This window comes from Perissodus microlepis, chromosome 13 (genome assembly GCF_051167445.1).
Source record: "Perissodus microlepis isolate ML-2025 ecotype Zambia chromosome 13, ASM5116744v1, whole genome shotgun sequence".
Taxonomy (NCBI): domain Eukaryota; kingdom Metazoa; phylum Chordata; class Actinopteri; order Cichliformes; family Cichlidae; genus Perissodus; species Perissodus microlepis.
Window position 1 is genome coordinate 6,492,183 of NC_140473.1, and position 27,162 is coordinate 6,519,344.

At 40.5% G+C, this 27,162-nt stretch overlaps 1 protein-coding gene across 1 annotated transcript in view; it reads left to right on the plus strand.

Moving 5' to 3' along the window:
- The window catches only part of adgra1b (adhesion G protein-coupled receptor A1b), a 173,380-nt gene that overhangs the window by 61,122 nt on the left and 85,096 nt on the right, over nucleotides 1-27,162 (plus strand). Inside the window, exons 8-12 of the mRNA XM_084948189.1 lie at nucleotides 299-463; nucleotides 3,577-3,796; nucleotides 4,228-4,377; nucleotides 6,103-6,264; nucleotides 6,599-6,832. Coding sequence (XP_084804315.1) covers nucleotides 299-463; nucleotides 3,577-3,796; nucleotides 4,228-4,377; nucleotides 6,103-6,264; nucleotides 6,599-6,832 — 931 coding nt within the window. The remainder of the gene's footprint in view (nucleotides 1-298; nucleotides 464-3,576; nucleotides 3,797-4,227; nucleotides 4,378-6,102; nucleotides 6,265-6,598; nucleotides 6,833-27,162) is intronic.

Sequence of the window (27,162 nt, forward strand, 5' to 3'; positions counted from 1 at the left end):
GCACACACATCTTTGCACTCTACAGACGTCTTAAGATGACCTTAACTCTTTATGCCTTTTGACTGACTTTAATCCTTAGTCTAATCCAAAAATAATTCAAAGCACCCTAAAATCAAGCCGCGAGAGAAAACTAATCCTAAAACTACATTTAACCCCAAATGTACGACTAGGCTCTAATTCGGTACTTCGAACTTCTCCTAAATCTCATAGGAAGAGGTTCACTGACACAACCCCCTCATGGATATGTCATTTTAAAAACACATTTTCATAGTTTTACGTGTCTTCTCTCTTCCTCCAGCGAGGTTATTCTCTCCAGCATCGATGTGCCCATTGCTGGAATCTGGGAGTGCCTGGTGACCAGTTCCCGTGGCAACACTTCTCAGCAAATGGAAATCGTGGTTCTGGAAACGTCAGCATCATACTGCCCTGCTGACAGAGTCACCAACAACAAGGGGGACTTCAGGTGAGTGACCTTGCAGCCACAGACAATGGCAGATTAGTTTTTCAGTTTTATTATACAGGCTGATTTGGAAAAAAAGGTCCTAAAATAATAGTAAATGTATTTTTGAGAGTTGGATAAGAAACCTGGTACATTTCATGTGTTTGTGCAGTTGTGGCTTGGTCAGGAACCACTTCTTCTCATACCCCATCACCAACATATTCTGACACATGCAGATACCCCTTCGATGTATGTTTCTCATGTGAGGAGGAAAAATAAACCCCAGCAATATCTGTATCTGGAGGCACTTACCTGCAACCAGAAGATTGCTGTCCAGAACATCTGCTTTTCCCACATTCATTTTTACTTGCATCACTTGCTTTTGCCTATATCTAGGGACAAAACTGGTTAGGTAAAGAATTGTGTTTTGTGTTAAAATACACCCTTCATAACCCATTAGCTGAATTTTGTTATCATTGGTATGAGCAAGAGTTCCCACCAATCATCACATACTCATTCTACAGTATTAGTACATGGGATTTACATTGGGATTTAGAATGACATGGTTGGAAACAGTCAGTCTCGCTCTTTTCAGAGATAATAAAATCCATCTTAACTGACACACTTATTACTGTAATAACCTATAATCTATAGCTTAACCAGCTTTTGCAGTTCTATTAACTGTTAACCTAGCTAGGTTAGTCCCAAAGGTTGATTCTGTTCATCTGGACGCAGCGTTTTCAGTGGGAGAAACGTTTCGTCACTCATCCAAGTGACTTCTGGAGTCTCAGCTGACTGCAGGTTTCCCCAGCCTTATAAACAGTACATTGCACAATAACTGAAACCAGTACACTGAATGAACAATGGGCTGTGAGGTCAGTTTCTTGATCAGTAATATGAAAATTGTCATAACCATTGATCAGCAACCACTGATCAAAGCCCACTGATCATTGATCAAAGACCATTGATCAATAAATAAATAATAAAAGTTCTAGTAAATATTATGTAAATAAACAATTTCCTTCAATCTGCCTGTACAATGTACTTTGGTCTTGCGCTTGGCATCAATGGACTGGTTTTCAAAGCTGAAACCAGGAAGTCTCCTGATATATAAAGCAATAGTTTAACCCCACTATTATATATTTCACAAGAAATGTTTCCAATTATAAAGTAGCATGTTATAAAAATTAATACTCTAATCACACAACTAACTCACTCTGTTGCTATCCCTCTATAGAGTGCCCAGTCAAGGTACTTAAGTCTGGTTTTAGGTAGTGTCGTGCTGCTTTTCGTTTCATCTTACAACTGGTGTGCCTTCCTCTAAGTTTGGCTCACTAGTACAGCAGAGTCTGGACAGTTCATATTATTTAATAATTGTTATGTGCGATAGAAAAACTCCTACACACATTATGGCTCATTGTAGTCCAGATTTATATCATGACTACAGAGAACAAGATGAATAACTAAAGTCTCACATAGACAGAAGAAAAACGCCACACATCTACTGTGCACTCCATTTTCGCTGTCCTCGACTCCATGTAACCACGTTAAAACTGTATTTGTTAACATACATGCACGCACACCCTCCACCTCTCTTCCCTTGTGGGTGTGCTGTTGTCGTGTACACTCTTTTGTAGCTGCTGTACTTTACAGCCCACTTCTAGTGCAGCAAGCACAGAGGCTTTGTTTCTGCTGGAGCATTGGAGTAATGGGCTGGAAAATGAGCCCCCTTTTTTGTTGGGGGCGAAATTAATGCCATTTATTACTAAGTAGCTGCTGCAGCAGCAGCAATGTGGATGACTAGAGGTGGGGGTAAAGAGAATGGGGTGGGGAGTAGTGTGATGGCAGGTCTCTACCCTCAGAACAGATTACTAGCCTCCTGAGAGCACTGCTCCTTTATTTTAATTTTGATGAAGTCAAAAGCGTTTGTTTTCACATTAAACATTTTTTCAGCTTATTTTCTGAAGTACAATGTGATGCTGCCTCTAGCATAAAACCACGAACATGAGACACATGCTCCTTCTTTGATTGTTGACAAATTGATCAACATGTGAGAACACAAGCCGCTCTGTCCTAAGGCTACAGAAACACAGACCTTTAATATACAGTGATGCCAAGTAACAAAACCTGGAGTTCTTTTGTTATCTGCGAAATACAGGCTAGTGTCCTAGACTGTGAATGTTTGGCTGCCTTTTTACACCCTAATGAGCTTTATTTTATTGAAACACTAACAGGCATTACCCAGAAAATGGAAATGATCCATTTGACTGTAAAATCACACTAGCCCCTATCATAGGTTGGTCAGTAGAGCAGCTCCAGGACTTGGTTCTTGATGACATTATTGAGAAAGTCTCATTTCTTGCTCCAGAGGAGTCTTCAGTGAACTTTGTATTACCGTAAGAACAACACTTAATTTGAATTTCCCTTTAGGAGTAACAGGCAAGAGCAGGTTTCTGCTTGAAATATAAATCCTTCACTGACATTCTCCATCTGCCACTGTGGTGCATATTTAAATGGGGTACGCAGGCGATTTTGTAACGCTCTTTCAATATGCTGTGGAAGTTACAAACAGTTCAGAACAGAGTAGAGGATGAGGTATCCTGACTTTCAGGCCCTTGCATGGGTCAAGCTGTGCCACTCCACAAAGCCAGCTTTTCCGAAGATCACCTTGAGAGTATTTATTCTGTTGTGCCTGAAAGAAACTAAAAATACCAAAAATAACTGTGACGACGTCACACGAGTTATTTTTTCACACATCTGGAGCCACAGGAGGTAAAAGTGGATGTCTTTGGATACTCAAATGTGGGATAAAGCCAGAGGAAACCATCACAAGCAGAGGGGAGAAGACATCAACACCTTTAAATGTCTTTTGTGATTAACAAAAAAAAATATTTCACTGCACCAAGTGAATAGACAATAAACTTCATTAATAAAGTTAGTAAATAAAATTAATTCAGAAGTCATTAATAAGACAGACGCATGTTTCACAGTCAAGAATCTGGGAGTCATCTGCAAAATAATTAAGCCTAGCTGTAAATCATTTATGCAAATTAATACTTTCCTAAGTACAGGGAGTATGAAATTGCCATCTGGTGCCGTTTGTGTAGATCCTGAGATTTCTGATATTTTTTTGGCAGGTGGCCAAAGACGCTGGCTGGCATCCTGGCCTTCCTACCCTGTGCTCCTGCCACCTTTGGCTCTGCCCCTCACCCATCTGGCAGCGCTCCTCACCCCTCGAGCCGGGCAGAAAAGAAGGCGTGGCGACGTTGCGACCGTGCTGGGCGGTGGGCTGAGGAGGACTATACTCAGTGCCCTTATGCCAGTGAACTGACCCGTGTGCTGCATGAGCTCACCCAGGTATCAGCATTAGTGCAGAACTAGTGCCGAGAACTGCTGGGAAACAGGATTCATTTATGGATTCTGTTTCTTTTTTTTAAATTGTCCATCAATCCTTATTTAGAAATTTTCCAGCTTACTCTTAACAGCAAGATTTCAAGTTCATATTCCCTGAAAACTACCAGTTGCTTTGATTCACCTGTAGCCTGCAGGTATTTCCAGATCTATGTATGAAACATTTATATGCAAGCTGTTTTAGTCTACTTCTGCTCAAAGGATTCCTGCATTAAAGTGACAAAGTTTGCAAAACTACACAAATTCTTGAAATTTTCATTCATTTTATTCATCTTATCAACTGTGCAATGTTTTTGTGGAATTATTATAACAAGCCGTCACGTTCGTCCTCTCTGAAAATTGTTGCATACTGCACAATATATTGATTTCTCTTCCAGATACCTATTAATACGACCAACGCTCAGCCTTTTGGACAGCAGTTGGTGGCCTTCACCAGCAGGGCGGCGCACTTCACCGATGTCATGGATGTCATTTATGTCACCCACCTGGTGGAGAGACTAACGAGGCTAGTGGAGAAACATAAAGATGTAAGAGGAAGCACAGAAATATACTACATCCAATGCATTTATAGTGGCATCATCCAATATTTTACAACTGAATTAAACAGAATCAACCCCCTAAGATGCTGTGTAAATGAACTGTAAAAGCAATTACAAGGTTTTGGAATAACCTGTACGTCTTTGCAACCAATGTGAGTGACTGCAAGCAACCTCCTGCAACCACTCACCAACTGGTTTTGGGAATACACGTTTTTCCTTGGCAAATGGTGGTTGCTGGGCTGCCACCAGCCGGTCTTTAGACTGCAGTCACTGGGGTCTTAATGACAGTTATTTAGCTTAAATCAGCCAGTCCTACTCTTGTCAAAGAGTGCTTATTAAAAGTGAAAACACATGTTGTTTCTAGGTCTCCATTGTAATATCTGACCCGTTTCACTCCCAGCCAGCTTATGCCATCGGCTCGTCTAACTGTCAGAAGAGGGACGTGATTTGCTAAGTAACTTTTCTGGGAACTCAGGACAGTAGGAGGGGAACCCTGCGAAACATATAATACCTGCAACGTGCTATTCTTGTCTACAGTGACAATTAGACAGCAGCTATTAGGCCTAAAGAGGAAGGTATTTTGTTTGTTGTTTCAATCAGGGTTGAATTTGCCAAGGTCGCCCCAGACAGCCTTAGACAATAGTTCTAATTGCAGTTCCTATTCTGATCTGTGCACATGTTCATTCATTCATTTTTCCATCACCCTAAGAAAGAATAAGGTTTTGTTTAATGCTCATCTAGAGGTTACCCTAAAGACTACACCATATCACATTACCCATCAGTTAGTTGCTCTTGCACTAGACAAGCAATATGACTGAAAAACCGAAAAACCAAGAAATGTCAGTGACTTGTCGATCACAGTGCAGGCCTTCTCTAAAGATACCCTACGTTATCAAGCTTTTTGACTCTAACAGGGACCATGATTTACTAATTGAACATGTATTTATTAAGACTTGCAACTAGCAATTAGGACCACATAACTGATGAACGTCTGCACAACCACTGCTCACCAGATCCCAACAAGAAACCACAGAAGCTTCCTTATAAGACACCGTAACATGTTTCTCACCTCATACAATACAATATCCCACTGGCCATTGTGGCACTGGACCTGAATGGGAATCATTGTTAAGATGCATCTCGTGTTTGGGCGAGTCATGTTTTTACCCTGAGTGAATTTCTTCAATGGGATTGTTATACTGGCATCACACTGAAGGTCAGGTTGTGCGAGGGGGAACAGTGCTGGGCTTAGTCAGTGAAAAGAATCAATATTAGCTCTCACTTGTGCAATTATTCAACACAGGTCACTCGGGAGGACATATTATTAGGAGATACTTAGAGTTTTATCATTCCTAAGACAATGGTGACGAGACCACCCTCATTCACGGAATAAAGAACAGCCCAATGAAGCAACAATAAAAAGTACACTAAGTAAATAGTGAACTGCCATCCTAAGGAAGCAATTATGCCCCATTGGAGCTCCTAATCTAAATTAAATCTCCCTGTAATGAATGAAGCCACCATTGCCTCCCTCACAATCCTGACTGCAGATTACAAATGTGCCTGTTGTTCTATGATTGATGTGCATGATGAGTCTGCTTCTTCCTTGCATGTGTGCGTGTGTGTGTGTGTGTGTGCTGTACACGTACAGTGCAGTTTGTGTTAGTGTGCGCGAGCAACCATTTGCATAAACATCTGCTTGTGCTTCCTCAGCTGGGGGGCTATATATCAGACATTGCCAGCAACATGATGCTGGTGGAGGAGCATATCCTGTGGATGGCACAGAATGAGGCCAGGGCGTGCACTCGAATCGTCCAGTGTGTGGAGCGAATTGCTGACCTGGCGCTGACTGGGGACAATCAGGCCATTTCTAAGGTATAGCTGGACTACAAAAAAAAATACTCACACTCAAGGCCACACTCAGGGCAAGGGTTGCTTATCGCGCTAAATGACGCAAAGCTTTCACTTTTTTCTCGTGGTTTAGAATAATGAGAAGTCAATTTGGCTTAAGTAGATAGTGAAAACAAAGCAAGCTAAAGATAATTTGCTTCCTTTCTTGGTTTCCTCTTCTATTTTTCCCTCCCCATTGTCATTGGGGATAAAAGCAGTGGCTAAATTAAAAAAATCTAAAATTGTCTTTCCTCCCCTTGCCGCTCTCCTACCCTTACCTCTCTCTCCCCACTCCTAAATCCTGGGATGCTCATCTTAGGTATCTGCTAACATAGCTCTGGAGGCCTTTCTGATCCGTCCGTCAAACTTCCACGGTTTGTGCTGCACAGCCCTTCGACAGTCCCCCTCAACTGCCACCTCATCCCGTCCTGACAGCCACTCCCACTCTGATAAGGACATGAGCAGAGAGCGTGATGCCGTGGGGGAATCGTTGCTCAGCTTCAAATGCCACACTGTCAACAACAGTGGCTCACCGGTCAGTCAGCTAAGCAAGGTAAGACGCAAGTTAATAAGCGGTGTGAAGCTTTCTAAAATAACGCCACTATCTTCTGCTGCTTGGACGTGTTAGCTAGGGGGGGAGGAAAAAATATTCTTTGACCGTTTCCCTTTCTCACTCCCAGCAAAACAAATTTCTAAACAGACATTCACTTTTGCAATTTTTGATTCTTAGTCCAAATACAGGAGTGAGAGAAGGAGGGAAGATGCTCTGAGAGAGGACAGAAATAAAATACGAAAACAGGAGTACAGTTTGTATACTAGCTCATGGGCACAATAAAATGAATTCCCTTGCACCACGCCTTTGAAGCATGTGAGAAAGATTACCTCCTGCCCTTAAGTCTGTTGTTGCCTATTTGTCCTGGCAATCTGACACCTTTGTTGGGGTTTGTTGGCGCGCTATAGATCATCTCGTTATAGGTGGGGTTGTGGTGGGAGCAGGGACTGCAAATAGGGCAGCAATTTGGGAGTCAGGGAATGCCGACCACTCCCCAGTGATGGATAAGGTGGCCTTGTGTACCTGTCACTTTAAATCAGCTGAAGCTCTACTACATCTCCAGTTGTGGTTGTCACAAATGAGAAATAGACGTGGGGCACTATACATCTGCAGACAGCAGGCAAAACACTCAACTCCCCTGGCACTGTAGTGTCATATTTGTGCAACATTTGTACAGTTTGCACCCTCTGGCTATTCAGTCCACGGATGAATTCACCAGTGTACGTGCGTGTGAACACACTGTGCATGTTAGTGTGCATGTTAGTGTTTATGAGCAGGAAAGAGCTCATGAGTGCGTGTTTGTCTTTAAATCTGCACGATTGTTTCATTTTCCCTTTTCTTCTTCGTCAAGTCTTTCAGGTTTTGTCAGCAATTACAGCACTTTGTTTGTAGCTCCAGGCTCTGTGTAGCTCGCACGCATGTATATCATTGTACAGCGGTGTCAAAGGTTTTCAGCACAAGTAGGTATGTTATAGGTTTCTTTTTTCTTTTTTTTTAAATCACCTGTCCACATACAAAGTGTAGCAAACGTAATACTGAGCTCTGGGATGTGTGAGGATCATACCAACTGTTGCAGTGATCCTTATTCAGCTACTGATGGAAGACCTTTTTCTTATGATTCATCTCAGCATTTCAAATGTTTCAAACTTTTGCTCGGCACTTTTTCTATCTCTGGAAACTGACCTAAATTAGCAGAGTCACAAAAAGGACAATACTGCTCTGGCAGAGGTCGACGAATGAGGAATTAACATTTATTTTCATTATGGACAAGTGATCTCACTGCCAGTACTTTCAGTTTTAAAAGGTTTTCTTACAGCAGAGTCCAAACAAAAAATAATATTTTATCTTCCCACTAAACAGTTGCAGCACTGTGTGACCTTGAGAAAAATACTTTAGCTCGAAGCTCGTATGTGATGTGTAAACTTCAAGGGTTCTTATCAGTGACTCATCTCAGCTAAGTGTTTCTTCAACAGCAGCACAGAAAAGGTTCATTATTAAGACAATCAACATTTCAATTACAGATTCACATAAGAAAACTGTTGTTAGCTGAATGTCAAAATAAGAAGGTGAACCTGATTTGACAGCAAGAAATCTTAATGACTGTCAAGTTAAACTCTATTGAAGTCATTGCACAACTCTATAAAATCATATCTTGCTTGCTAACAATGGAGTGCTCAGTGCTGCTACTGACAGCTGAAAACAATTGATTTTCATAGTCTCGACATGCTCCCAGTAAAAAGCCTTTTTTTGGTAAGTTATTTACTACAAGAAAGGGTAAAAGCATCCGTGTTATTGTTGGACTCTGTTAAACTGCATTTTTTCCAACATCTGAACTGTTAAGCCCGGGGCCTCTCACTGGTCTTACTGCTCTTCTCCTGTTGTTAACAGTAATGTCCACTGTACAAATCCCATAGGTTATCATTTAGCTAAATAGTATCTTTGTTTTGCAATGTAAAAAAGAGAAACAAACAAAAGTAGCTATATGCAACCTAGAGATGACTCTCTGCCAAACTCCTGTCACTAGGGAAAAGTGGTTTATTCCCCAACCAGCTGGCAAATGCTTGGTGGTGGTTGCTGGCTGTTTCTAAGTGGAATTGGTCACAAGGAGGCTGTTGTATTCAAAATGTCTTTGTGATGACTTTGGTCACTAGCAAATTGCTCCAGTTACCCATACTTTGCATGGAAAATGCTCATTTCATGTCCATACAGCATTACTACTCGGGGATTCTGACATTATCACCACATAGCTGGCATGAAGAAATCAAAATCCTTCAAACACAAATGCTAGGGCAGCCAAACATATGAAACTAAAGGTAGAGTGAATGTTATTTAATCTTAATTTAACAAGCCCCACTGAAGGGCCCCACATAGATGAAATACGTAGATTAAGGCCATGTCCACACTAATATGTTTTTGTTTGAAACTAAAGGTACAAACATTTTTTTCTCTCTGTTTTGGCCTCCCGTCCACACTGAGACGGCGTTTTCGTTCATGGAAAACACAGCTTTTTGAAAATGCTCTCCAAAGTGGATATATTTGAAAATGCAGTTTTTTGCGTCGCAGTGTGGACAGCGAACCTGGAGCCTTTTCGAAAACGATAACACATTTTAGTCATGTGATGCAGTCATGTGACCAATTAAACCAAGATAGCGGAGGGCCATTATACAGCAGTTGTTTTGTTTGCTGTCACTTTTGACAGCCCTATTAACGATTAATATCAGTTAGTACATGCTCCAGATAGCTTTTCTTCAAATTCTTTAATTCTCACTCGCTTTTGCAACTTTGTGCTTTTGTGTTACTCGCAGCAACAACTCCACCTCATTGTCAGTCCATTTAAAAAACTCGGCGCTTTTCCTCAACATTTTGCCGCAACGTTTCAAAGAGCCTGAAAGTAAATAAGCGGCAGACAGAAATGAGGCAGGTCGAATCTTCTTGCGTTTCACGCATGCGCAGTACTGGAACGCAAGCATTTTCAGCTGTTTCAATGTGGATGAACAACTCTGTGAAAACAACTGAAAACTCTAGTGTGGACACGGAGCTAGTGTGGACATGGAGCTAGTGTGGACACGGAGCTAGTGTAGACGTAGCCTAAAGCAGCACGAAGTAGCATGCCAATGTTTGAAGAGACAATTCTTTAGTCCAGTGTTGGGTGACTAAAAAACATGCTTTATTAGCCTAGACGAGAACATTTTAAAGAGATAGCTATAACAGCTTTATTTGTATTGTACATTTCATTATGTGTAAACTCAATAAGCTTAACAGAGAAGACAAAAACATAAAAACTAGTGCAGGTTATAACATCTTAAGGCAGCAAAAGCAGCACAAACAAAACAAAACAACAGCACCTATCAAATGTGCGCTTGAAAGAATAAAAAGGTTTTAATTTTGTTTGTGAATATGTGCAAAGTTTTAATTGATCTTAAGTCAGCAGGAAGTTTGTTCCACAGAACAGGACCACAATAATTGAAAGCACCTTCAGAAGGCCGACAGACTGACAGCTTTGTGAACTAAAGGAAGGATTTTAAAAGTAATTCTTCATTTTACTGGGAGCCACTGGGAGAGGTAACGTGTTTCCACCTACCTGTAAGGATTCTGGCTGCTGCATTTTGAAGTCATCCTAATGTCTCAGTTCCAAAAAGCTTTGAGACATCCAGCATTTAATGTCATCAATGCAGCTCGTTAATATGTGAAGAGAGGTTAGATCAGATTAGATGCTGATGTAAAATTCCAATTCTATACAGCCCCAAATTTAAAAAAAGGTGTTAGAATTAGTCTTAATACCCACAGGTGCAGATTTTCTGCAGATGTACTTCTCTTATTTTGCATTTTTATGTAATATTTATGAGGTGCATACAATTGTCAGTGTCAGATTTACCTTTAAATAGTTAATATATTTTGGTAATTCTGGCAGAAAAAATCTCTCCAAAGGTCAGTTTTTGGATGTGAGATGAAGAATGTTATATTATTTCCAACTCACTGAATGTGCAGAATGAATAAAGCGAGAACTCTCTGGGCGATTTACACTCGCACACCTGTGTTATGCCTTGTCTTGCTCTTTAAAGGCTCTGGGGTGTGAAGCAGCGCCCTAGTATGGATCACTTCAATGTTAATTGTAGGGTGGACCAGAGTGGCATCATTTGCATGTGAAATACTCTTTTCTAACTAACAGCACCTTGAAATCAGCCTGCATAGTATCTTTTTATTGGCCTCCTCTGGCCTTAACAGTCTGTCCAAGTTACTCTGTCCAGTTCGCAAGCATTCATGGCTTCTAACACAGCGATGAAGACTGCCTGTTGACTTACTGTCAAATAAAAATATAAAATATAAGCAACTTTATCTGTGGTCATAATATTTTAGTTCATTAGTATATTTGTAACAGATTTAATTAGAAGATCTGATGTTTTTTACACAGTGTGGACACCAGAAAGCGCCTGAAAACTGCACTCAATCGTTTTTCTAACCTTGATCACATGGTATCAAATTAGAGTCTTAAATTTAAAGCTTTACATAATCCTGCATTCAAATGAAACACAATCAAAGCATAGTGTGTAAATGTTGCTATGACAATAACTTAACTCAACATCATTCAGCTGAGATAAAGCTGCTAATTTGGAGTCTTGCACCAAGCTGCCTAAATCAGTGTTAAGTTGATGGATGAGAAAACAGAGGGATAAGCAATGCACACCAACTAATGCTTAAACAGATGCCTGTGATTAAAACCCAAAGCACAGTAGCAGACATAGTAACAGTTATCAGATATGACAATTGTCACTCTTAAGTGAGAGTGAAGGCCTGTTGTGTGAAAGTAAGCATACTTTTTTTTATCCAATGGGAACGTGACACAGTTGTGCAGAGTGTGAACTTGGTGTGGGCTCAACGCATTTAGTGTATCCAGAGCAGAGATAGAAATGCACATAATACACGCTTACGAACACACAATTCCCTATGAGTCATCAGTCAGCCTGTCTAACACTGCTCAGTTTAACAACACACTGTGAGGGCTACAATAGACACCTAGCACCACAGCTTGTTATCGAGCACAGCAGATACCCCTGAGATTAATACACACTGGAAAGGATTCACAGTCACTTGATAGTCACCAATTCAAGCTAGCTGGGACAATGTCTAAAATGTAAATTAAACCAATGATTGGAAGGATTAGAAAGCCATTGAAATGGTGTATTTGTTTGAAGATATAGAAGCACAAAACTGAGATAATGTGTTGCTTTTTGAAAAGTACACCTACTTTTGATTTGAGCTGGGAAAGGAAGATTTTGGAAACGTTTTAGGGACAATAAAACAGACGTGACATGTACACTGAAAGAAATCCATACCCTGTATTAAATGCTGTAGTTTGTTTCATTGTTTCTGACATGGATTCTTCCCTCTCAGCACCCCCATAAAAGCCTCAGACAACCAGTAGATTCAAACCACCACCATTACAACGAAGCAACAGCACTAACCACTGCACAACTGTCCATCAACAGTGATGCTGACGAATGCTTTGACTGTTCAGATGGTCCATACAAATAAGCTCACCATGCGACTCAATTGGCACAATTGACATGAAGATATTTATATATAAATTAAATAAACACATTTTAATATTACAAATAAATTGCCATCTATAATTAAATAAAGGACACTAAAAAGAGTCTGGTATCAGTTTTTTACTAACAGTAACAGTGACAGAGAACTGCCTTTGGAAGGGGCTCTAAAAGTGAGAAACAAGCCAAGACCTAAAAATCTGCACTTGTCCATAAACTCTTCCTTTTCCAGACTGTTTCCTTCACCATCATGTACCTGACTGAATGATCCCCTCTCTGTCTCACTCTGGCAGGAGCTCAGCACAGTTTAGAGCCATTTTGAGCCCAACTGGCCTTAGACACACAGCATATGGCCCTGCTGTGCCAACACCTTGCCAAAAAGTGGCATAATAAAACAGCCAACATGAAACATGTGATCCTCACTTAACTTTTTAAAGAGCTATTTTATTCTGTTTCTTTTTTGCCTTTTTTTTAAATAGTTATTCACCAACTGTTTGCAAACAGAAAAAAAGAGATATGTTATTGGATGTTTAAAAGAAACCACATATTTGTCACGTTTCGTGTCATTTTCTGTCAGAAACAAGACCTTGTGACAGAATAAGATATTCCATGTATTTCATATTGCACATCTGAAGCAGCTTAGAAGTTATTCCCTGAAAGCATGCTGTGATTTAATGAAGCACCCTGATGTTCACTCAGTGGCAGGTCAAATTTAGTGAGATTTATGTGAGAAAAGAAGAGGATCCAACACTGGCTGTGTAGAGGAACTTAAGAAGATTATAGGTTACTTAAAAACAAAACCAACACAGCATCAAAGTGTCTAAGTGAGCTAAGGCTCGCTGCAGGTATTTGGTCAAAAAGAAAAGCAGTGGGCAAGCTGTTTGGTCCAATGATGGTGCTAGTTGAAAAGGCAAAGGATCAACGGAATTACTGCATTTTATCCTGAAGGGAATCTGGGTGTCCAACGTAATCATTATTGAGGTATTCCAGGGAGGCTGGGATATCTCAATAAACATCATTGCCAGAATTTCACTGTTTTTTGTTGGTATGACATTGAGATTCTCATATTGAGTGTTGCTTATTGAACAAAACACCAACAATGTTCGAATCCCTGGGTGGACAAAGAAAGCAATCAGTTTCAGGTTACTGACTGTTCATTTATCGGAAGAAGATAAGCATGCACCCTCAAATCAGCCTGAATGTTGAGCACCGCATTTTAATGCTGACCTCATTATCCATTTAATTGGGTTTAGTGAACTAGGTGGGAGAATTACAATTTCATACTTGACATTTATATGTTTTCTTTATGATTCCCATTAGAATTGAATTCCATGTGCTCAAAATATGTCTACATGTGAATGAATATATGCACACATCCATCTACAGCCAGCGGCTTTTCTATACTTTCTTCAAATATGAGCTAATGTTAAGTAATGTGTGCTAACATTAGCTAACACATTCTTGCAGATTAGATTAGATAATATACTCACACTTACTTGAACTACAAAAATGGGTCTAAGGCTCTGGTTTCTATGCCAATTTACCTTGCAGTATCTTAAAATAATGCTTTAATGGGCTTTTATCAGCTAACTACAGAAACGATAGCAGTAGTGAAGCTAAAAGCTAAACTGCAGGCAGCCCGCATTATGTTTGTACCAAACAACAGAATAGATAAACAGCTATTCAATGACAACCAAGTAAAATTACCTTCATTTATGTTCTATATTTCATGTTTTTGAGGAGTCGGAATGTCCAAATCAGCTAATGGTTGGGGCGTGAAAGAGACTAGCTTTGGAAATTAGCTGTGCCCAAAGAACATGTGACCAAAACTGGCAAGGTGTGTGAGAAGAGAGCAAAAGGGAAAATCAGACATTAGGTCAAGGTTTTAAATCTGTTTTTTTCAAAACTTTTTCTGCTTCTTCTTCTTCTTCTGCTACGTCAAGTGGTTAAATGGAATAATGCCCTACAGTCTTCATTTATAACTCCTTGTGTCATCTAAAAGATGTTATCCCTTTCAGATTTAGTACAATTTATTTAAAAAAAAAAGTTTCATAAATTTTGTGGTGCAAGTTTTGTGGTGCAGAACTGCTTTCCCAACTCAAGTTTGGGAATCACTTGTTTTATGTGTTATTTATCAGCTGGCTTTGAACTCACTGACATACATTAATCATAAGCTCCAGAATTTACAGTAGCTGTGATGTTTCATTTTCATATCTGAAAAAAGGAGTTGTATTTAAATTAGAAATTAAACAAGCTTTTGAAGAAAAAAAAAAACCCTGACTGTTTTCGAGATCTTTTCAGCATCTTGCCTGATTACAGCATGCTTGCCAGTTGACCTCTGGTTGGTATCACACAGTTCCACTTTGTTTAGAACAGACTCTGAACTAATTATCCCTAAATTACACAAACATATGGCATCTTATCCTATTTCCCAAGTCAGTGGGCGTTATCCTTGAACTGAATTGCAGAGTGTATGGTTCACTGAGGATGACAGTTTGGGACAATATTTACCACTTTAGATCTCCTTCTTCCTTGTCATTGACAGGTAATTAGCGGAGGCCTTTAGGCTGAACGGGTGGAGTATTTGCACCTCCCTCTTCCCTCATATAGCCTTTCGTTGGTCTGCAGAGCTCCAGTGTTTTTTAATTATACCCACCCTGTTTTGCGTGGGTGGGTGTGTTTGTTAGTCTGTTTTTTTTTTCTTTTTTTTGTGTCTTCATGTGTGCGTTTGTGCTTTTTTTTTTTTTGGTGTGAGAGTGTGTTTGGATGCGTGCCCACCAGTCGCCCTCCAGGTGAAGACTCTATCTGGGGACTCTGTTGTAGGAGAATAGAGCCGCAGGGCTGCCGCGCAGAAAACGAATCCTCTGCGTGTCAGCACTGGCATCTGAGACCACCAAATATAACCCAGTTTGTCCTGATTCAGTAAACATGGAGCTTTACAAATGCGGATGCCTAATGTCTCAATAATTTGCTTCTAATTGGGATATGTTAGGGATGTGTTGTGTACACTTCCCTAATAAGCAATACAGGATTTCAAGTACTTAACTCCAACACGAACAGTGCAAGGACTCTTCATTAGCTCGTTGACCTGTGTCTCTTTGTACGGGGGCCACAGATTGAGGAAATCCTCCCGCCATATTTGACATGCAAACGACCGGAGGTTAATTGTATGGATGCTGAACTCTGTTAAGCACCAAAGCCAAATGGCAGCAGGCATTAACAGTTATTAAGTATTAAGGTTTTATTAGTTCATGTTATGCTTCACAATAGGGCGCGGGCGTGTTGTGCATGTGTGCTGGCTTGTGCGGACAGTGCACATGCATCCTTGCGTGTGTGTGTGTGTGTGTGTGTGTGTGTGTGTAGGCGAATGGATTTATACATGCTCCGGATTTTGTTTTTGTGCAAACTATTTGCAGCTCATACGGTATGTGTGTGGCTGAGTGTCCATGCAGATGCATTATTCTTCAGCATGAAGGCATATAGAATTTTTACTCCCTCCCAGAGGAATCACATCTTTTTCTCTCTTTGCAGCTCGGTGAAACAAACAGGCCTGTGATGCAGCAGTGAGAGGCCTTGAATGCTAAACACATCATAAGAGAGGAAGGCAGAGAGAGGAGGAGGAGGAGGAAGGCAGGAGGCAAACAGAGAACTGAAATTGGAAAAAAAAAAAAAAAGAACAAGACTGAGTGCAATACAGCCAAAAGTGACAAATGAAGGACTAGACACAGACAGGTGGACACATCCAGGAAATAGAGAGCAAGAAGTGAGAAGGAGAGACTTAGCAGGAAACAAGAGAGGGTGATACTAAGAACAGGAGAAAGAGAGAGGAGAAATTGTTCCATCAATGACTGGAGATCAGCACACCCGGGGGACTTCTATCCATTTCCACTGAATGAGAGACAGTGATTTATTTCCCTTTTTAGAAGAGCAGAGGAGCTGATCCTCTACTTCCTGTGTAGATTCTGTGCTGGACAAGTTGTCCCCAACTGAATCAATCAGCCCATCCCATCCCCTTAAAGTGCACTCTGGCAACATAAAGGTCATTTCTAACTTTTTTTGTTTTGCTTTTTTAAATTAGAGCCCACATAGCACCTTCACTTTCCTTACTGCCCCATCCAGTTTGTGCTTATACCCCATTACACTTTTTGCTGAATCTTCCAGGATACTCCTGTGTTTTGTGCTGTGCTTACCCAGCCTGTCTGTTGGCTGTGTTGTCCAATGCAGTGTTTTGCTGCTGCATAACAATGTGGGTTTTTTTTTTTCATCTCACTCTGCAGCATTGTGTAGAGATGAATGGAGGCATTTGCTCATCTCTGACTATCTCCCCCTTTTTTTTATACATTTAGCCAAGATCTCATTTTCTCTGTGGTGTGACACACTCTCATCAGGAAAGCTGTACCACATACAGACAGCTTTGTCCTGACAGCTTCTGTAGGAAAATGACAACTGGAAGTTTTAGGAAAATAAATCCAATGGAAAATAGGTCATTTTAAATTATATATTGTGTCTGCATCATAATATTGCTTCCTGTCAAAAAAGCCTATGTTTAAAGTATACTGCCCGTAGTCATACTGTAAACCTGCATCACTCTGGGGCTCCTCACATGAGTAGAGATGTTTCCCTGCGTGACATGAACTGACAAAGACTCAGTTGTAATCATGGTATATACTATAATTACTTTAAAAGATATATTAAATTCATGTTTAGGGTGATTTTGTGTATCCGGACCCTGCAAAATCTAAAAATAGTCTCGGGAAAACATCAGCGGTCATAAGAGCGCAGATGATGTCAGCTTTTGTTGTAACTTGTATACCATGCCAAGGATGACTTCACTTAGGCATAAGCCATTAACTAAGTGCTAAAGCATAGTGAGTCTGACCTACCACTGTTTGGATCAAGTATATGAAATAACCTTTTGTTAGGTTATTAAACACAAGCGGAAATGACTTGGTAGTTTTCCTTATATAGTTCAAGTTAAATTATTTTTTTTGCAATGCAGTAGTGGGAATCCACCATTTAATAAACTTCTGAAGCTTCACTTGGTGCAGGACACATGGTATTGAAGTGGGAATGTGGGGAACAAGACTCTACACTTGCTGGCATATTGTTCCGTCTTTAGCGTGTTGATTTGGTTATCAAGCCTTGTCCCATTGTTAGTGGTTTACAGGAGACATAAAGCTCAGAATAATTAAGAGACACAAGGATTTATTGGCGATGTAATCAAGTAGTCCATATTGAAAAAAAAAACCTCAAACAGAGAAACATGAGATCTTTGTTCATGCATTATCTTGTATCCTTGTATCCTGATCCTATAAAGCTACTGCCAGTGCACTGAAGACGAAGCAAATCTAACTGGAAAAACAGAGCTGTCACACCTATTTGAGCATCTTGTGATTTACAACAAGCTAACATTAGTTTTGCTGACATTGTATTGTAATTTTTCTGCAGCATCCGTAGTTGTCACAATTCACAAACACAGCATTTCATCTTGGATCACAGGAGCTTGTTCAGATAGCATCACTCAAACTTTGTCACCTTGAAATCCGTGTAAAGGCATGGAGTGCTTTCTTTGGGCTGTTATGAATATTTTGTGGCAGTTTCTAAAATTTAGTTACATTATACATGTTTACATACATACATGTATAATGTAACTAAATTTTAGAAACTGCCACAAAATATTCATAACAGACATTTTGTCCCCAATTATCCAAGTAAAATCCAAAATATTTTTTCTTCTCTCACATTGGATGAATCTGTTGCTGCCCTTGAACTATTTTCCTCTATTCGACTTGCTGCACTTGTTAAATTAAGCATCATCATTTTTTTATTATTATTATTTTGGCATTACTGGTACTGAAATGCTAGTTTCAGCATCTTTAGTTAAAGCAGATGCTTTTTCAAACAGACAAGTTCAACCTTAATCTGTGAATTTAAACACGTAGCTCCCCATTTTTCTTGTTGTGAGTAACACAGGTCAGTTGTACAGTTTCATATGTGGAAAGCCTAAATATCAGGGAAAAGCAAGTATTCTTGATCTTTCATGCATGCATGGAAAGCCAAAAGTAAGGGAGCGTAGCTGAATGACCACCCAACAGAACAGAGCTGTCATGGTGGTGGGTTGCAAAGCAGCTGGCAGAGTCAGCAGGCTAACACACCTTCGTTAGAATGCCCCATGTGAGATTTGCCAACAGGATGTGCAGAAGCATATCAGCAGAGTTTGAATACTCTATAACAGTAGTTTGTCCTGTGATAGACTACTGATCTGCCAGGGTGTACCACCTCTCACCTAGCGTGAGCTGAGATAGGCTCCAGGTGCCCCCCAATCTGGATGGATGGATGGAGCTTAGTTTGTTTAGAGACAGACACTATCTCTTCTTTTTAAGATTAGGCTTAAAACTTTCCTTTTTGCTAAAAGATATAGTTAGGGCTGGACCAGCTGACCCTGAATCCTCCCTCAGTTATGCTGCAATAGGCATAGGCTGCTGGGGGACTCCCATGATCCACTGAGTGTTTCTTCTTCAGTCACCTTTCTCACTCACTATGTGTTCATAGGCCTCTCTGCATTGAATCACACTTGTTATTAATCTCTGTCTCTCTTCCACAGCATGTCTTTATCCTGTCTGCTTCTCTCACCCCAAACAGTCGCGGATGATGGCCCCGCCTCTCCCTGAGCCTGTTTTTTTTTTCCCACTCTCGCCAAAGTGCTTTGCTCATAGGGGATTATATGATTGTTGGGCTTTTCTCTGAAGCTGAAGCTCACTTGTGAAAAGAATATTGCTAGTCAGTCATTTATCATAAATCAGTCTGTGATTTAACATTACAATTCAGCACATACAACAAGTATAACATAACATTAACTAAGTTAATCACAGACACAGAACAGACAAGGATCTCCAGCAACTTTCGCCAAAAATCAAAGTCAAAAAACTAATAATGGCAAGTGAACTGTGATGTGTTCAGTGACCTCTGAAAAATCACAGCATACTGTCATAAAAATGTACACACTAATCTGTTTTTAATCATGAAATAAAATGATGACTACCATGACAGGTAAGTCTCCTGCTGTTATTTCTTTTTACAAACTTTTATGAACTACCTTCTGGTTTTTATCCCAGTATAACTCTGAAAGTGAATGAGTCATACATTTCCTCCTCAAATACACAACTCACTCAGCCAGCACTAAGACTGGCCAATACTGGAAGCCTATTGTACTGGGCAGCTGCCAGCTGTCACCACAAATCTAAGGCAAAACAAAACAAAAAGCAAAAAATCCACCGTGTGGTTGAGCATACTCGAGTATTACATCACCCGATCACCTGAACAGTTTAAATGGCTTTCTCAACTTAGCGACAGCCGTTGACATTTCATCTCTGAAGCCAGTTAACTGTGTCTCCAGTTTGACATGACATTAAGTTATTATGGTGATCTCACGAGTTGGGCTACCTGCTCTGCTACAGTCAGATGGCATTCATCACCCAGTGCCCTGTCACTGGCACCCCTGGCAGTAATAAAGAAGCACGCTTTAGCACTGGCATTTTACAATCTAGACACCAGTAACCCGCTCGCATTTCATATTCGCATAGTTGTCTGATCTTTTGAACTTTGCCCCTTTATCTCTAGAACACACACACACACACATGCACGCACAGGCGCACACTTCTGAATATAAGACGTTTTGATTTTACACGAGACTCGTTGCAGGGGTTAAATAATACATAATTTTATTAATAATGTTAAACATCTCTTGTGTCAGGTGGCGTGCAGAATATTACAGCACTACTGCTCTGCTCTCTACGCACACTATGATGTCATTAATATTAATTGTTTCATGAATTGCTGTCATAATAGCAAAACAGCTCACAAAACCCGACGTGCATATTTTAACGCTTCCTCTCACTCCCTGCTGCTCTCTCGCCTCCTCCCTTTGTCCTTCTTTGTGGCTAAAAGCAGTAAAACACTCAGCCAACTAAGTTTGCCTCCCATGTGCTGGTTAATCTGGCCTGTCTAGCGTTATCTTCCACCTTTTGTTTCTGGTCCACAAATCAAAGCTCGATCGACTCCTATTTCTATCATCTCCTTTCTCCCCCCTGTCCTCCCCTCATGCCCCGCAGCAAGCGCCTCCTTCGCTAAGAAAAGTAGGGTGCAGCAGCAGGGAGTCCTTTGCAATTCTTCCGTGTCTCGTCTCATCAGCCCCACCACAACGCTGTGTTTCTCTCAGCCTGTTCCGTGCTGCTTTCATGTGGCATCCTGCACTTTGCGGATGTAATTAAATGTACGCTGATAGAGCATCAGGTTGCTGGTAAAGCTGGATGTCCAAGGTCAGGCTCTTAGTGTTTGACAGCTGTGCAGATAATATCAAGAGTAAACAATTGGCTGCAGACTTTTATAAGATATGTTTACTCATAAAATTCAGCTGTGGACCTATTGCAGCGTTTGAAATCCACATAAATCTTGCAACACATCAAAAAAAAAGCTTTTTTGGTCATCTGCACTCTTTCTTGCACTCAGCTGCTTGAACGCAGCTTTTTGCCATATGGTGATGTAAAGTGCTTGTTAAGAAGTGCTGAAATATGTGGACAGATGTTTTAGACATGTATGCTACGTGTGTTAGGGACAGCATGCCATATGCTGCTGAGTTGGTACTCACACAGTCTGTACCTGCGAGATTGGTGGGCACAGGCAGCGACGTCTTTCCTTTGATGAATGAAATCCAAATCTCTCCTCACCCTCATTTCTTATTTTCACTCCCCTTCACTGTCATTTTGAAGCGATCCCTCTTTTAGGATCTTTTTCTCTAACTTCCCCTCGCTTATATCAGCTCCATCCACATCGTGTTTTCTGTGATACCCTTGAAAAGAAGAGGTTTCGTTGAGGAGGGGGCCTTTTTTTCTAATTACTCTGTGGTGTGTTTGCATGTTGCACCATCTGTGAAGCTTCTGCTGTTCCCTCAGTTAGAATTCTTAGATCGACAAGATTGGAGTTTTACTGCACTGCCAGTGTTTGCTCAGATGGAGTCTGCTGCAAAAGCACCGACTTTCACAGCTTATAATTACAGTAAAACTGTGCTCCTCTCTCAACAGTGGGATATCACTCTCTCTCTGTATATTTCTCTCTAATTATTGTTATTCCTCATGTGGAAATAGTAGTTTTCACCCCCTATTGTATCTGTTACTGCACTGTGCAAAGCTGTAAATTTGGCATAGCAGTTACAAGTCCTCCCACAGTGTCCATAATTTTGGATTTAGTGAAACAATATAAGCTGCTTATTTTGGATGATGCACACACAGACGCAGAAACAAACACACGTACACGGGATCTAAGCCTCGTGGAACGCTATGTTTAGAAGTTATCCATGGGTCCTTAAGGGTGCCCATCACCAAAACTGTTTGGGTACCCCTTACACAAACTGAACGCTTAGCCATTTCTGGTTGGTTTAGTTGTGGTGCAAACTGTCAGTCGCAGTCTGATGCAGACTAAACAGTTATACTAGTGTTGATTGTTGTCCTAGAAAAATAATGTGTTTATATGAAAGCAAAGCAGCACCTTATTTCACACACTGTGTGCTTACACACCACTCCTTGATAATTAGTTATTATTAATCTCTGGCTTTCTTCCACAGTGTGTTTTTTATCCCGTGTCAATCCCCTCGTCCCTGACTGGTCGCAGCAGATACCTGCACCTCCCTGGGCCTGGTTCCGCTGAAGGTTTCTTCCTGTCAAAAGGGAGTTTGTCCTTCCCACTGTCACCAAGTGCTAGAGATTTCCCTGTATTAGGGTCCTTACAATATAAAGCAATATAAACAATATAGAGTGATTTGGTGTTGGATGAATAAAATTGAATTGAATATATATCAGCTACACATAATGTCACATTAGTTTTCTGTGCTATCCATTTTTTGCTGCTTATCCAACTCAGGGTCATGGTGGTCTGGAGATACCATAGGCCAGACCTTCCCAAAGTGTGGGGCCCGCCCCCTAGGGGGGGACGCAGAGCCATGGCAGGGGGGGCGCAGGATGAAAAGGGGGGAAAAAAAACAAAACGCTTGGACACTGCTAGCACGGGCGCCTACAGAAACGCAAAGCAGGAGATGAAGCATCGCTGAATATGTTTCCAAAGCAACTTCATTCTAAGCCAAAGACTAGAAAATATGGTGAAGCATATCTTCCCTTTGGCTTCACCTGCACAAGTGCCAAGGTAGGTCTCCCCTGCAGAATTGGTTTTCCCTTCGTCGGGAGCAGCACTGGGCTGTTCAAATCACGGACAAACAGTATCACACATTCTTGATTTTTAGTTCACAAACACTTCATGTAATGACTAACTATTCCTGACATTTTGGAGATGTACATACTATATTATACTTTATACAGTAAAGTTACAGCGGGATACAAATAATATCAGGCTGATCCTGCCACGATTTGTTCCCCTGGTTCAAATCACGGACAAACGTAGCATAAAAGAGTTAGTAGTTTATTTTCTTACTACCTGTAATTTATTGCAGAACTTGTATTTGCTTAATTGTTTGCTAAATGTTTGAGGTGTGAAATAAACCGCAATGGAGCAAAATATGGGTGTGTGTGGTTGGAGGATGTGTGCATGCGTGTGCGTGCGTGTGCATGCGCAAGTGCACGCGGGGGGGTGCAAACATTTTTCTTGTAAAACAAAGGGGGGGCCCAGCAAAAAAAGTTTGGGAACCACTGCCATAGGCCAAGAGGCAGGGTGCACCCTGGACAGGTATCACACATGTCAATTTAGAACCAATTAACCATTGGAGGAAGTCAGAGAAAACCCACACATATATGGGGAGAACCTCCAAGCACCACACAGAAATGCCCTGTGGGGGATATGAGCCCAGGACCTTTTTGTTCTGAGATAACAGTGCTAACCAGCACACTACACGTGTGCTGCTCTCTGTAAGTTGGTTGGCTTCTTCTTGAAAAGTAAAATTCTAGTGGCAAAAAAGTGAGAGTTGTTAGTTTTTTTTTTTTTTCAGTTGTTACATTTACCCTAGCTTGTGTTCACTGACAGTGATAGTCACATCGAGTGACGAAGTTGTAAAAACTCAATTTGCTTTGATAATGTTGTATGACAATAAAAAAAAAAACAAAAAAAGAACAAACCTCACATTTGCCAAACAAATATATGATTTGGATTTGTATCAGGTCACAATCAAAGCTAAAAGACAGAACTGTAACTCAAAATCACACTTTCCATTTTAATGATACAATAACAAGAAGAATGTCGGCAGTTTTTTTTTAGTTTCCTTTGACTGGACATCACCATTTGAATGTTTGTCTGAGATCTGTTAGATTTCCAAGAGTTTGTGTTCTCAGAAATGGAGTCTTTGAAAGATGCTTATACTTGTCAACCAACAGTTGCAAGTTCTTGATAGTGCTGAAAAAGAGCTGAGAATAAATCAAAGTCTAAACTCATGCCAAGATTACAATTTCAGAAGCTGGAATCAAATTGGTTCCGATCCCCTCTCTGGTACAATGACAGCTCCACTGTACTCTGTCCATTTAATGAGCTACTTGGGGGCCTGCTGACTTTTATTTACTTGCACTGCTGTGAGTCTAATTGTGATCGTAAATGAGCTAAGCATGAAAAACCATCTCTGCTTCAGGGGAAAGCAAACAAGTTGTAGGTAGAAAGTGCAGACTTGCTGGACAAGTGCTCCAAATACAACTGAATATCATGTCTGTGAAACACAATGCAATCTCCAATTTAATTGAGTTCAACCTGGCACTAAATTTAGTGCCAAGTTAGCACATGAGTAATTGTGGTGCACTTAAAATAAAGGTCTTATATACAGTAGATGCAGTAAAATATAGACACGCTTATACAACAATGCAAAAATGAACCCTTTGAGGAAGCACTGGTGAGGAAAACCACCACAGACAGGACCAGGCTTAGGAAGGGGAGCTATCTGCCTAGACTGGTTAGTATGAGGGGGGAGGGAGAGAGAAAAGAAAAGCTCTGAGAAATAGCAGGGGGGGAAAGTATCATAATAAACACTTGGCATCGTAATGATTTATAAGCTATGTTAAGTCAGATGGAGGCTCGAATGAGACCGGCATCATCTTTAAGTGGGTGAATTAAGCTTTTCAAAAGGTGCAGCTAGCTGTGATGCAGTAGTTTGTGGCTGCATAACAAACCCCCCCCCCCCCCCCCCCCCACCTAGTTTTCTTTGTAGGGCACATTTCAACCCTGTACCACCATACATTATACAGAGGGTGATGCTGCATCCAGTATCCACAATACATGTATTATTCTGTGCTATCACTACAGAAAGATGGAATCCTCCGTCCTCATTCACACTCACCTCTTGAGTTCACTGCTGCGCCTGCCCAACTGCTCCTTCTGCAGTCTACTTCTCCCACATACTCCTTCACAAACACCCTGTTATCACTTTGGAGTCAGACTCGGAATGCACATTAGCTGTCCTCCGCTGCATAAATACAAACCATTTGCTGTAGTTTTATTGTCCAGTTTAATTTATGCTTTCGGGGACTGCATCATGGTTATTCAGTCTGAGTGTAGATGGGGGGGAAGTGCAGAACACTGTGAATAGTCCATGGGTAGTGCATAGTCACACGATGGTGCATTTGGGGGTGTTGTTGCAACAGACTATGGGTTCACCTGTTCCCCTCTTTTTGGTTACTGGCCACGCTGTTGAGAGACTGTAATCATATTATTCTTCTCTGTACCAAAGTAAAGTTAGATACTGCTGTGCGATACTGGACATTTTGGTACCGATATCAATATTTTTACCAATAAAGCCAACTTATGTGGGGGAGAGCAATGATTTATGAGATGAAACATCATCAACTTGCAAATTTTAATGTGTTTTGAAACTGTGTGATTTGAAGCGCTGGAATGTAAATGTGCCTGTCTCTAAAGCATTTTGGGTCAGCTTCTGGTGTTCAAATGTTCTACAGACTATAAATAAAATAGTCAGTCAACATAAAAAGACATTTTTCGTAGAGCATGTTTGGAGTTAATTTTTTTCATTACCCAAAAGATTGTTTATTTTACACAATTCACTGGGTTACATACTCAAATTAGAGGATAGAAATAAAGTATCGGTCCACTACAACAGCAGCGTTGGCGTTGACCTCTAATGTTTGACATGTTAGACGGTTCCTAAATTCCACATTTGAACAACTATGCAGTGAATGGTGCAAAGCATGCATTCAGGCAGCTCAACCTGCCATTGTCACATACTTGTAAAGTTCCTTGCTCTCCTCACGTAATATACAGGTATGCAAGTTGCAACCATGTTTATGCTGCGTCTTCTCATCCATCCCTCATGTTCGGCTTCATAAAACCAAGATGGCAACATTAAAAATGCTAAAATAAAGGCTTCAGAATAGTTCATGAAACAATTACTGATCTGTATTTCCACATTATAAAATAGGTATTTGTGTTGCTATGTGGGGATATATAAGGTTTTATAGGTCTGTATTGTCAACTGCATATTACAGGGCAATGAATCTTAGGTGATATAGTTTAATGTAGATGTATGGTAAGAAGCATTTTAAGTAATTGTTTATTCTAGGGAGTAAATAAGTAAAATAAAAGACTGTTTCTCTTTCACTGTGTTACCTTTTATGTATTTCTATCCAGCTTCCAGTGATACTGGCTAGCATGCTAACTCTGTTTAGTCTAATAGCTACCTGCTGTAGATGTGGAGCAGGAGGGAACTGCATTAATTACAACAGAGAAGGCTGATCTTGTTCCACAGGACTGGAATGCTAATACCTTATCAGGCCCAGCACATATGACTGCAGTTGCAGAGGGCAGGCAAGGAAATACCTGAGGAGCTGTTCAAGGCTGTTTTCTGAGTGAGTGTGTGTGTGTGTGTGTGTGTGTGTGTGTGTGTGTGTGTGTGTGTGTGTGTGTGTGTGTGTGTGTGTGTGTGTGTGTTTGTGCACCTTATAGTGACTTTAGAATCGGACTAATGTCAGATGTCACAGCTGATTCTGATTCTGATTCACCCGGTTATTTGTGTTGTCTGGAAAATGTAAGCAAAACAAAAATGTTGGCTGGAACGATCACATTTTTTAAAATTTGATATGAAGGAAGATATCTTTCTTGTGCATGAGTTCATTTTTTTTGCTCCACCCCCAATTATTTCAAATCATAATCAAAATCTTTAAAACCCTTTTTAAATATATCAATGAATTTTTACTTTTACCATCCAAAAGGATTGATCAAATTGTAGCTATGCACTGTAGCATTTTATAAACTCGAGACTGTTTTTTTTTAGCAACAGATTTGGTATGCTAGTTAGATTAACTTGCTAATAAACTACTGTGTGTGTGTGTGTGTGTTCATACCTAAAAACCCGAGTGAGTAGTCAAGGCCTGTGGCACATGAATAAATTGTATTACAGTTTAGTTTGACAAACAATATGTGTTTTGGCCTTTTCTTGAGATTTCTATAAACTTTTTAAATTGATTATTGATGATTTTCAACCAGATGCCTGGTTAAAGTCTGCAGTTATCTTGGTCTGTCTCTTCCATGCATATACTCTTGACTACACCTAGTATAAGGTAGGACACTACTGCATTATAAAAGTTCATTCTATTCTTCAAAGAGAATAATTGAACCGAGTGCACAATATCTGCTAACAAGCCAGATCACAATCAGTGTCAGGCTATGGCCCACTGTGACTAACTTCTTTCTCATGCTAATTAAAGCCATCAAGGCACCGTAATTACCAAATTACAATGAATACACAGCAACTCGTATGGGTGACACCAGCACAGAAATATCAAACATCCT